General features: G+C 41.9%; 1 protein-coding gene across 19 annotated transcripts in view; it reads left to right on the top strand.

Annotated features, from left to right (window-relative positions):
- The window catches only part of ACACA (acetyl-CoA carboxylase alpha), a 280594-nt gene that overhangs the window by 237375 nt on the left and 29937 nt on the right, over positions 1–13282 (top strand). For all 19 annotated transcript variants that reach the window (XM_058703419.1, XM_058703413.1, XM_058703420.1 and 16 more), the window contains 5 exons: positions 251–394; positions 985–1105; positions 4292–4388; positions 7510–7606; positions 8959–9094. In XM_058703419.1, coding sequence (XP_058559402.1) covers positions 251–394; positions 985–1105; positions 4292–4388; positions 7510–7606; positions 8959–9094 — 595 coding nt within the window. The remainder of the gene's footprint in view (positions 1–250; positions 395–984; positions 1106–4291; positions 4389–7509; positions 7607–8958; positions 9095–13282) is intronic.

Raw genomic sequence — 13282 nt, 5'->3', positions numbered from 1 at the left:
GAGCTGTCAGCACAGAGCCCGACACGGGGCTCGAACTCACAAACTGCAAGATCATGACCTGAGCCAAAGTCGGAGGCTCAACCGACTGAGCCACCCAGGCGCCCCAAGCTCTCTCTTTAAGACGAAGGAACCACAGAAGCTGGAATCTGTGTCTTGTGGAGAAAAGAACCCATTTTAGTGAGAATCGCAAAATAGACTTTGCCTTTATTTCTGTCAAGATGAATGTGTTTTCTCTTGCTTATTTCTCTAGGTCCTTGGGCGGGAAGTATACACCTCCAATAACCAGCTTGGGGGCATCCAGATCATGCACAACAATGGGGTGACCCACAGCATCGTTTGTGATGACTTTGAAGGGGTTTTCACTGTCCTACACTGGCTGTCTTACATGCCTAAGGTGAGCCCTTTGTACCCAGCATTGACAAAGCCCACAGAACCAGGCCTCTCCACCAAGGATTACAGGGCCTCTGTGTTTGAGGTCTCCTCCTTATGGGGGAGAAATTGTTTTATGAAATATTCCTCTGGAAGTTGTTGGTTTCTCTTTTCCTTGCAGGTGTCTTTGGGTTTCTACCTTAAAATGCCTTTGGATTTCATTGGTATAGGCCCCTTTCTGATGTTTTCCAGTCACAGAAGCCTTCATGGCCTGTCTGAGCTCAGATCCCAGCATACCAAGGCCTCTTCCTCACTGTGGGTTTTCTCCTTTGCAATAGCCATCCATCCCCCTGGGAAGCTTCCCCTAAAGCATGGAAACACTGAAATCAAGAGTCAGAATGTACCACATTTTGCCAGTCTCCTACATGATACTTGAGACCTGTGCATGTGGTCAGGGCTTGGCATACAGTTGGGATGCCTCTCAGTGATGACTGGGACAGATAGGTGTGATTCCGTATGTGGTCCCTACTGCCTTTGTAATGATTGTGGCTGAGCTGGTACTACAGGCCTATTGTTCACTGATTGCTATGCTCTTTCCTCCCCACTGCCTTTCAGAATGTGCACAGTTTAGTACCTCTCCTGAACTCCAAGGATCCTATAGATAGAATCATCGAATTTGTTCCTACGAAGGCCCCCTATGATCCTCGATGGATGCTAGCAGGCCGTCCTCACCCAAGTATGTATTTTTTGAGGGTCCTGTGGTACCCTGGCCCTCAGACTATCGGTCTTCCTTTTATTCACTAACCAATTCCTGCACAACAGTACATGACAAAACAGAGCTACTTTAGTAGTCTGGAAATAAGACACATCTTTAAAACAGCTCTCCAAAGATTAAGGTGGAAAACCCTTCCAGAACAAATGAGAAACAAAGGAAATTAGATGTACAAGTCAGTCTCTGAGTCATAAGCAATACAGTCACTAATACATTTCTTCTGTTAATTCTGTTATTAAAGCACTTATTACTTAATGGGTTCAAAGACTTTAAATCTAAGCAATAAAGGCATAGAATCTTCGACCATCTAATCTCTGTAAACAAAGATTAATCAGATCAGTTTTAGAAAAGATATTTGACCTTCAGTGTAGAACATGACTACACTCTTGTCAGCACACTATTTCTGAGCATTCAGCCTGCCTGTGCCCTTTTTTCTTATGATATTGGTAATAGTTGGGACTTGCTGTAGTTATTCATGTAAGATTACTTTGTAAGGTCATTATTCATGAAGAGATTGTCCAGAACTCTTGACTTCATAAATATATTGAGTGAGAACAAGCCCTCCCTCCATGTTTATCTCATATAGCCCTGTCTTGTGGCTGATTTTACCTATCTTCAAAACAAAAAAACAGAAAAACAGTGGTGTCTCCGTGTAAGGTGAATGTACATTCTCACTTGCCAGTTCATTAGGCTGCTTTAACAAACCTTACTTCTCAGGTGGTTCTTTTGTGAGGCCCCAAATCCCCCTACTACATTTTGAATCTGTTTTTTTCAGGTTATTTGAGAAAGTGTTCTTCTTTGCATGTTTATGGCAACTATTTCAAAGAAAGCCTTATTATCTAAAAGAAGAATGGAATGCAGAAGATAATTCATTAAATTTAAGAGTCATTTTGATTTTGTTGAAAGAAAAGAAGAGGTCTGTGTAAGGAAGACTTACTAAACCTCTGTGGGTACCCACTGTGAGCTAGGTGGGACTGCAAAGCACTTTCATATACATTATCTTCTTTAGGCTTTCTACTTCTCAGAGATAAAAAAAAAAAAGATCACCACTTTAAAAGCTCAGAGAAGTTAAGTGATTTGTGCAAGGTCACACAGCTATTACTTAGGAATTGGAACTTAATCTGCAGTCCAACTATAGATAGTATAGAAAAATCACCAGAGGAATTTCAATTTCAATTTTTACCTGTTGTCTTCAGTACCTTTTCTTACTTTTCATAAAATGAAATCATTTTTCCTACATAGCCAGAAAAAATCACCTTAGTAATCTCCCTACCTCTCATATGTGTACCATGATTATGATAAGAACTATGAACCTAAGATCTTGTCAGCCTTAAAATCCAGAACTTTCCTGGGGGAATTCAGAACAAGAGTCAGTGAGTCTTCTCCTGGGAATCATGAGGGTGGTGGCAGGGCGGGGGGTGGGGAGGGGCATCTTAGTTGACTTATAAGTTCTACATCTGAACTGAACACAACCTGCTCTTTAAGGTTTCGGGGTGGGGGTGAAGTGAAGTCCACCTACACCAGCCATGGCCCACCAATGACCCCCCCCTCCCCTAGTCAAAATACAAGGTGGGAAATTTTTTAAAAAAGAAAGTCTTTCCATTTTGATGAATTTTATAGTTCCAAATCATTATTATTGAAGTAAGAATCATAAAATGATCCAAGCATACAAAGTTAAAATTTCAGTATCCTGATACACTTAGAAGTTTGATTTAGAACTTTCATCAAAATTTGAGCCCTCTTTCATGGGGTGGACAGATGTGTGTGTATGTAGGTGGGCATTATCCTGGCCATTATTAATGAGATCCACAGAATAAAATGAAATTTGTGATAAACTAAGTTTTCTGTTTTTTGGATAATATTTTTTCATCGTCTCCCTAGTAATTCATCCTGCTGTCTGTGTGCAGCTAACACTCGCTCCCAAATCGAGTGACTTCAGATTTTAATTTAGTGGAAGCGTTAAAGAAAGCAGATGATTCCCTGTGATAAGTTAAAGCAGATATCTTCTAGGTGAAAAGTTAAAGTCATTTATTAGAGGAGATAGTGCTGTGATATTCTTCAAACTGACGCCCAACACGAGACCAGAATCTAAACGATCGGCTTTGGGCTCACGATAGAGAGATAATTTTGAAATGGATGATCACATTTTACACTGGGGCCATAGAGGCAAGGAATGTAGAACACAGTAATTACAAATTTAGTCTTGATAAAACACTCTCCATCCTGTTTAAGTCAGCAGAGGTTAGCTTGCTCGGATCTCCACTTTTAATTGGTTTTGGACTTGGGTTTTTAGGGGGCGGAGGGCCATGTTCAAATTAGAAGGATCACTGAGAAACCGTGAGCTGAGGGGCAAGCTAGGAAACTGTTATTTGCAGAAGATTTTATGGGGCCTTGGTCAAACACGGATACCTGTGGAACAAAAGTTTTTTTCTTAACCTGAGATGTCAAAAGTTACGTGTCTTGCCAGTAAGGAAATTCTATGTGCAAGGGTGGTTAATGACATTAAGTGTATGCATCTTAACCGTTACATTTTTGCTACGTGTCAAGAGTATGTGGGCATGGCCCTTCCTTAGAGAAAGATTATAGTTTGTCAGCTGTAAGTAAAGGGGATGTATCTTGCTGCTTTTCTAGCAAGGAAGCCATTCCCCTTTTCCTTTCCCCACATTTGGGTCCTCATCTGATCATTAATACTTATCATTGGCTGTCTTCAGCTTTCCATTACAAAAAAGTCAGTGGAATCAAACAAAATTGTAAGCTAAGTTTTAAAATAGAAATAGACATTTTGAAAACACTTTAATGACTTGGCTGCCTTTTGACAAATGTTTGTGGTGTTTTGAAAAAAGCCAAGTTATTTATTTAAAAGCATGCAAACTCTCTGCTAGCTGAACCCCATCGTTTAACAATAAATGATGCTTTTGCTGATAAATGATTCTTTTTATGCAGACTAGCAAATGAAATAGGAGATGATGTCTGAAGGCAGATGAACATTCAACTGCCTAATGCGTGCATCTATTATAATATGGTTAAAAACAGCAACAAACTCCCCAAAATAATCCCCCAAATCCAACCTTAAATTTGCCAGTTCCAGTGCATTTTCAGTGGATTGATGATCTTTATTCTCCCTTTGTTCTCTTTCTTTCCCTTCTGTAGCCCAGAAAGGTCAGTGGTTGAGTGGATTCTTTGACTATGGATCTTTCTCTGAAATCATGCAACCCTGGGCACAGACTGTGGTGGTTGGCAGAGCCAGGTAAGAGCCCTTTTGTTTTGGAAGCTCTTCTTCCTCCCAACTAAAACCAAGAGAGGAAAGGGCCATAGCTATATAGGTTTGTTTTGTTTTGTTTTACCAATAATGCTCTCTTTGTCTAAACTTTCGAAGAATATTGGATTATAGTCATGCCCAACCAAGGCAGCATAACTGAAGTGCTGGTTCCCAGTAGTCATTTACTGTGTCACTCCAATGATGCGTTTAATCTGAAGTCTGGTTTTGACACTTCCTTTTTATAATGCTGAAAGAAAAGCTCTCTGAGGGCTGTAAAGCCCAAATACAATAGCCATAGCCCACCAATGACCTTCCCCTTCCCCAAAGACCATTTTCTTTCAGAGGCAGGTGACAAATGAATCAGACTCATCTACCTTTCCACGTAACCCAAAAGATCTATGTAACCTAGAAGAAGTCCCTTCCTGGCAGTGAGATTATTTAAGTAACAAACGTACTATATTGGTTTATCATCAGATTTGAATTGCAAAAAAATAAAATAAATAAAATAAAGAAGTTTGCCTGAAATAGGAATTAGTAAAATAAACTGGGATAGATTGCTGGACTACCTATATTTTTCAAATGGGAAATTGAAGTTTCTATTAAATTTTAATACCCCCTCTAAGAAGTGCTTCACTCAACAGCAAGCTCTGCACGAAATCATCTGTAGCGCTCGCTATAACGAGCACCTGCCAAGGCTGATCCTAATCTCGTTCTGCACTGCGGAGACATGCTGCCCCAGGGACCCACATCTGGAACTCACCTTCCTCTCAGGGGCAATCAGTTTTCCTTATCTTGGTGAAAAGTGGCACCTGCTCAAGACTCTCAAACATGCCACATTGGGTTGAGATTTAGATTCTAGCCTTGAAAATAATTCTAGGCTTCATGGTTCTCTCAGTACAGCAGGTCAGCACGTCTTATGCTGCCAATGACAAGGAGCCATCAGATGGCAGATCCAACAGACAGGGTCTTCCACTGTGACTCTGAATAAGAGTCAGGCCTGGAGTTAGCCTAGACTGAAACTCACAGGGGCTAGCTCCCATTTTCTCTCACGTCTCAGGTCTTCTACCTCACCACGGGCCTCCGGGTCCCAGTGAGAACTATTCTTTGTGCCTGGTAAAATTCCATGGGGGGGTGGGGATACACTGGAGATAGAACCCTCCTACCAGAGTCTATTGGTTTGTTATGGAGGGTCCTTATATCACAGACCAACTTTTTTGAAAATTTGTCTGTTACCTATTCTGCTTCAGTTTTTTGTCTGTAAAAATCATGACAGATTTTAAGCCTCAGAAAGTGAAACCTTTGTTTAGGTCTTTAAGATCCTCCCATGGGAAACAGGAAAATGCTTTACACTTATGATTGGAAGAATAAGGATTGTTCTGTGAGCAAGATCAGTCAAGCTTGGCTTTAGTTAGCTCTGCCATTGTTTATTGCAACACCCACTCTGACTTCTTCCTTTCTTTCCATCTGAGTTCTGGGCTTCTTACTCCAAACACATACACATGCTCACAAGTATATAAAACACAAATGGAGCTAGCTTCTTTCAAAAGCAATGGTATTTCAAGAAATAAATATAAATGTATTCTTCTGGGATTGTTACTGTAAGTGCTGCCAAAACTCATCTTTGGTATGTATGTTTGGAATATGTGTGCTATTGGCTGTAAATTGTCTTTTATTATTCCATGGCACCTTGTCCAGGGACACACTATAAAACAAGATGTAGCATCTTCATGTGCTAGCCTGATAAAATTTATATGAAGTATAATAGAAAACAGAAGTTGTTCTGAGCTGTTTTCAAGTTCAATAAATAACTGTAATACTCGGATAAAGATGTTCTTTATTAGGTCACATGGGCCCTAATATATAAGTTATAAGTTACCGATTTAGGGTGGCTTTTGCAATTACAAGTTTCCAGTTGGATTGTTAATCATTGTGAACAGAAATATTTCTAAACCCTCCTGTGTACCTCCTGCTCGTTGTCTGGTTGTCTAGAGGGCTTTTGATTCTGATTCAATGCAGGCAAGTGACAAGGGGGTGGGTGGTCCCCACTCAGGCCCCTGTCAGGCCTCTTGTGATGACAAGAATCCATTTCCAGTAGCCAGTGTAAGACTATCCTTCATGGAAAAGTTTGTTATGGAGATGCTGTGGGGAATGAGAGACTATAACCCATCCCAGCCCTAGCCCCAAGGAATGCAGCTGAGAAAGTGCAGCCTGAATCACATTTTCCAGAGTAAGCACTCACGCCGTACCTTACAGCAACCACCATCCCCCTCTTCTCTTTCTTCCTGATTTTTATCAGGAAATCTTTCTGAGGACCAAGTTAGGAGGGTATCATGGAGCATAGATGCAGAGCCTTTTCCTGGAGAGTTTTTTAAAATTAACATATGTTGGAGATTAAATGTATACTTTTAATATAGATCACCTATTTCACCAAGATTACTACTGCAAGCTATCCCTGTTCCCCGGCTCTCTTCCAATGAAATAGAAAGCTAAGGGCTTATTTAACCACCTCTGCACCCTTGGCACTGCTTTTCATCTTTCATCATCTCCATAAACACCTACACATTTCCCATTCATATACCCAGTGTAAGACCGACTATACTCTCAAATAATCTTATCCAGAACCACAGTATTAGTACTCCATAGAAATGACAGCTCTATTCCAGCAATGCCAGCTTAAATTCTCGGGTGCCTCCTACCTTTCAGACCTTTTCTCTCTGTCTTCACCAAAGCAATGCTCTACAGTGATCTGAGAAATTTCATTTGGCATCCATAGAGATAGGTGTGTGCATGTGTGCATATATGCGCACACACACATCTAGACTGTTGAGTGTAACTCCTGAGGCTCCCCTAGTACAACCCTTGGTTTGAATTTATCATGTGGAGAATAGAAGTGATTCTGAGGGGAGGCTCCCCTGGATTTATAAAAATGTATAGTATTTATCAAATCCAGTCTCAGATTTCACCCCTAGAAGCATCAGATTTCCCTCTGTTCTCTGTATTTGCAGTCTCCAGTGCCCCCACCGTGATGTTGTGATGTGGGGCTGGAAAATAAATGACTAGCTGTACTGTTTACATATATCAGATTCTTATTTGGGTCATTTTTTATCAGGCTAGGAGGAATACCTGTAGGAGTAGTTGCTGTAGAAACCCGAACAGTGGAACTAAGTATCCCAGCCGACCCTGCAAACCTGGATTCTGAAGCCAAGGTAGGTGACCTCAGGTACCCTGTGCTACTGTGCTTGGAGCTGGATTTCCCTTCTGCAGAGCTTGTGGATATATCAGGGGCATTGCACACCACCAATTTGGGAGGGAATGGTAGTCAGCATCCTTGAGTAATTTCAGACCATCATGTGCTCACTTTTAAGGTGACTCTAAATGGACTGCAATCTACCTGAAAAATTACTTGGGCCTTTACAATGGTCTTGTTGATGCTAGAAAACAGTCTAGATTCATTGCAGCTGAGGGCTCTTTGGTCCCAGATTCTCTGAACACACACATGGGTAAGAAGTCTGCCCTAACGCCAGAGGTGAACACTGCCACCCATCTACTTTTTTTAAAGGGTAGATTACATTCTGATAAGATCCAGAAAATGAGGGTGGGGGAAACTAGGGACGAGGTTACTCAGCAGTGTCACGTCAAATGTTTGCTGATCAACTCCAGTATGGAGAAAGCTGTACTAAGCACAGAAGCGAGAGGAATGTAGACTATGTACCGTTAGCTTGCTTTGAGGACTGGTGTAGTTGAGCCATGTACAGTTGCTTTCTGGAAACCTAGAATGAGGATTCCCAAGACTGCATTCATCCATTAGAAGCAGTAAAGTTTCCTTCTTCCGACTGAGGAGTGGTAGTGTACTCAGGACTTAAAAAGAGGAGAATTTGACAAAGTCAAAGATCCAGGATCCTATCTTCTTTTTTTTTTTTTTTTTTTTAATTTTTTTTTTTGTTTTAACGTTTATTTATTTTTTTGGGACAGAGAGAGACAGAGCATGAACAGGGGAGGGGCAGAGAGAGAGGGAGACACAGAATCGGAAGCAGGCTCCAGGCTCTGAACCATCAGCCCAGAGCCTGATGCGGGGCTCGAACTCACGGACCGCAAGATCGTGACCTGAGCTGAAGTCGGACACTTAACCGACTAAGCCACCCAGGCGCCCCTCTTCTTTTTTACTTCAAAGATGATCCTTTTTTTTTTTTTTTTTTTGAGTTTTATTTATTTATTTTGAGAGAGAGCGAGAGACCGATCACGTGATTGGGGGAGGGGCAGAGAGAGAGGTAGAGAGAGAATACCAAGCAGGCTCCACACTGTCAACACAGAGCCTGATGTGGAGCTCAAACCCACGAAAATTGTAAGATCATGACCCAAGCTGAAATCAAGAGTCGGACACTTAACCAGCTGAGCCACCCAGGAACCCCAAAAGACGATCCTCTTGATGAACAACAGTTTTTGTGTATTTGGTTTGGTTGAGTTTTTAAAGTAAACCAGTAAAACTTTGTTCACCTTGGAGAGACGTCCCCTCAAGCTCCATTGTAATTGTGTCTTCCTCTTTGACTTTCCCCAATAGATAATCCAGCAGGCTGGCCAGGTTTGGTTTCCAGATTCTGCGTTTAAGACCTATCAGGCTATCAAGGACTTCAACCGCGAAGGGCTGCCTCTGATGGTCTTTGCCAACTGGAGAGGCTTCTCCGGTGGGATGAAAGGTGATTGGCTTGGCTCTGGGCTGGAGGGGCATAAACTGATCCCCAGAACCTCACAGCACAGAGGAGGGTTTATGCTGGGCAGAGCCAATGGATTTCCTGACAACCATCACCCTAGGCTTTTGGGGGATCATACTTCCTCTGAAATCTATCTTCTGAGTTGCAGCTTGAGTGGGAAAATTCTGGATGTTTTACAATTCCATACAAAATTTCAGAACCGTCTACTAGTGTTCTCTCTAGACAGGCTGCTGTTGTGGATTTAGCTTTCCCGGATGAATGATGACTGTTCTGATGGTCCTGGGGAAATGTGATTGTGCTAGTCTCTGTCCCTCTTTTCTGAGCACTTTTTGTTGATGTTATGCTCTAACACTCTATAATGACCAGGGTGGATACTGAAATTAGCCTTCACCAGAAGAAAATGAACAAATTCTGTACCAGAGCCTGTTCTTTCTGGTAATTTGTGGTGTATTTCATTCTTATCCAACAACAGCCCTGGGCCTATGGCTCCAGCATATTAGAACATTATTATACAGGCTCTGTTCTGTGCCATGGGAATCGCTTAGTGATCTCAGCAGCTAGTATCACCATTTACTGAGAATCCTCCCTGTGCACAGCTACTGTGGATTGTTCAGGAGAGCCAAAGGTAACACCTTCTACCTCTTACAGCAGCGAAGCCATCTCTCCAGTGGCCAGAGATTCATGGCCATGCTGAGGCCAGAGACTACATACCAGGAGGGGATGAGTACACTGATGAGTGTAACTTCATTCATGGGGGGAAGAGTCTGGGTTCTGTAGCAGTAGAATGAGTGAGGGGAACGGAAGGAGGGAGGGGTTGGCAATGCTGGAGTAGAGTGGTCAGAGATTCGGACATATCAAATGCGAAAGAATGAACCCGGAAATAGCTTAGCACAGGAGCATCTTTGGCTCTGAGGGAGGAAAAACCTGAGTAAGTTAGCCCTTTTATAGGTTATCAGCTGTGTATGGAGAGAGATTAGAGCTTTGTGCCAACAACTTTCCCTTCACCTGGCTAGGAAAAGCCCTGTACAGCCAGACTTCCCTGGCAACGTATAGAAGACTAGTGTGGTTTTTCTTTTCTTTTTTTTTTCAGTTGTAAAGTTTCCCTTTGCCCATATTTGCTGGAAATCTACCACATTTTGCACTTTTCTTGGGGGAGACTTGGACTATACATTCAAATTAATGTTTTTATACTTTGATAGACTCTCAGGTGAATTTTGTGACAAAGATAATAAATCAGTGGAAATGCCGTGAGATACTGAAAGTGTAGGTTCAACAAGTCAATCCTGGACATTGTTATTGAGTTCCTACGTGCAAGGAACTATGCTAGCTGCTTCTGAGAAAACAAAACTGAATCAGAGACACTGCCTCAAGGAGTCGAGAAAAATGTCTCAGGCAAAATGATAAAGCCACAAAGTATAAACAAAATACTACAGTGTTCAAAAGAGTATGATACTATGCTGAAGTGTTTTTCTCTGGGGGAGGAGCCTGAGACTCCTTTCATTCCTTTATATGAGGTTTATTTAGCATCCAGCTTCACTTTATCCCACATTTCTTGGCTATACAATTTGCATTAAGACTTAGAGGAGAGAATGCAATGCCGGTACTCCTTAGTTCTCTCTCTTCCCGAGGGCCACTGAGAATTCACTCTTCCTGACCTTCCTTAGGAGTACGTCAGCCTGGCTCTTTTGTCCTAAGGAGTTCAGAGTTCAACAGCTTACTGCTTGTAGGAAAAGCTTCAGTTCTACTGCATGTGGCTCAGGCCCAGGTTGGCTGCCAGCCCTGTAACAATAAAAGCAACAACAATTAGGAGTCATTGAGCTCCTTTCGCCAGAAACCGTGCTAACCATTTTATGTGCACTGTCTTACATAATCGTCACAACAAGCACTTCCGAGGGGTAGGCTGTAGTATTTATCTGCCTTTTACATAAATTGAGACTTAGGTTAAGTAAATTTCCCAAGATCATTTAGCTGAAGAATGACAGAGCTGGGAGAGGAACACAGATCTGTCTGACTTCCTCCAGCACAGTTGGCTGAGTTTAGAGCCTAGGACCAAACCAGGTCTACCAGAACATCCCCTGGAATAGATTGTGTAGGTTCCTGAGAAAGTTCTTAGCCACGTGCCTGTCTTCTGCTTTGATGTTGTCCTTGGTCACTGTGATAAGAAACTCCAAGTGGTCAGATAGGAGTTACTTTTTTTCATATTGCAGGAAAGTACATATAACATAATGTTTATCATTTTAACCATCTGTAAGTGTACTATTCAGTGGCATTAAATATATTCACATGTTATGTAACAATCAGCACTAAATATACCCCAAACCTTTTCATTATCCTTGACACAAATTCTGTACCCATTAAACAATAACTTCCCCCATCCGCCTCTCCCCCCTGCCTCTGGTCAAAAATGAGTTACTGGCCTGATACAGGCCAGGGCCCGTTCTGTCTTCAGAGTTTTGGTGCTGCTGTATCCATTATCACTTAAGATAAATAAGCTTTGGGGAAGATAGAGATCAGTGTAAATGTAGGAAGGGGAAGAACATTGCCTTTCATATTTACATACAGGTCAGGATGTTTTCTACATATTATCTCATGTAAAGGGACCTAAGCTGAGAGTCATTCCATATCCCTTGGGGAGATGTTTGCAGTTTTGGTTTCAATACTGGCTGGGGATTATGCAGGGAGGGAAAATAAACAATTATGCCATCCCTCAGTGCACACAAACACACAGCCAGGAGCCGACTGCACTGTGGGTAAAATGACTCCAAAATTGTGTGTAATGAGTAGGAAAAGATTAGAGACAGCTCTTGCTATGCTGAAAATTGACATTAGTGGAGAGAAAAAAAAACTCTTTACTAGTCAGCCTAGGAGGTCTAATTCGAGCAGTAAAAATATAAATAAATAAATAAAAGTATGTCAAGATGGTATTGGTGCTTTTTTTCCAATGAGTTCTATCTGGCCGGAAGGCTATTCAGCATAATGCAAAATTAAATTATAAAAACTGGCTGAATATTTAGATGGAAGAGCCATTTGGAAGCAGTTTATTTAGGCGAACCGGCAATGACCCACAACAGGGAGACATCAAGCGTGAAATTTACTAGAAATTAGCACCAGGGTCCCAGCCTCAGCATGAATAGCTTGATAGGATGCAAATCCCAGTGATATTAAGCTGCCTCACTGCTGGTGCTACAGGGTCACTCTCAGTTGGCTTTTCATGTTATACTTATTATTTTTTCCTGGGACAGGTTATAAATAACAATAAAAAAACATTTATTGAAAACTTTAACCGGAATGAAAGTCTATTTTAAAGTCTCTGATTACTTGGATGTTGAAAGACTGTGTCAGCCGGCCATAATGAACTGACATTATGTGTATGCAGCTTGTGTATGCCTAATGTTTACCTTCAGCTTCTAACAGATAATCTCGCCCCAAGCCAATAAGATCTGTTCCAGTTTCAAGAGTATGGGGCACTGTGGAAACACCCTACCACCCTGCTCCCTTGTTTGGTACATGTGGCTGCCACAGTTTATCCATGTTGTATAACAATGAAGGCCCTGGGCAGGGTTGGTGCTTGGTTGCTGAGAACGCACCAGAAAGGCTCTGTGATTGTATGCAGATGTGCTTTGCTCACAGTGCTTAGAAAGTACCAAGCCCCCGCCTCTCCACTGAAGAACCTATCAGTATTGTCCATTCTTAGTTGCTTTTCCCATGGCCTGAGAATTGACAGTCAGCATATGCATAGCTTTACAATTCCCTAGACTGATTTCTCACCTAAAGCCTTGGGAATACACTCTCCCCTGCTACACTTGGCTGTACTTTTGCTCTGTCTCAAATAGGAAGAGATTTCACACAAGTATGTATCAGACTATGGCCACATGCTTCAGCGTGCCCTTCAGAATGTACGGTTTGGGGCTGCTGTGGTTCAGTGGGAGCGTGTTGTTTGTAGAGTTTGTTTTGTGTGTGTCAGTTTATATTTTAATAGCCTTTTGTTGTTTTTTGGGTGTTCTGATGGTTGGATTGTGAGTTTGTTGGTGTTCCAGGTTAGATGGAGGCATTGTTTTTGGTCCTGAGCCTGTCAGCTTTAATGAAGCCTGGGGCCCCTTTTCTACTCCCAGTCATGGGGCCTGAAGGTAATTTCTTGGCAGTCAGATCCAAGCCCTTCACATAGCTGTATAG

Source organism: Neofelis nebulosa, chromosome 16 (assembly GCF_028018385.1).
Source record: "Neofelis nebulosa isolate mNeoNeb1 chromosome 16, mNeoNeb1.pri, whole genome shotgun sequence".
Taxonomy (NCBI): Eukaryota; Metazoa; Chordata; class Mammalia; order Carnivora; family Felidae; genus Neofelis; species Neofelis nebulosa.
Note: the sequence above shows the minus strand (reverse complement) of the source record. Positions and strands in the feature narration are given on the sequence as shown.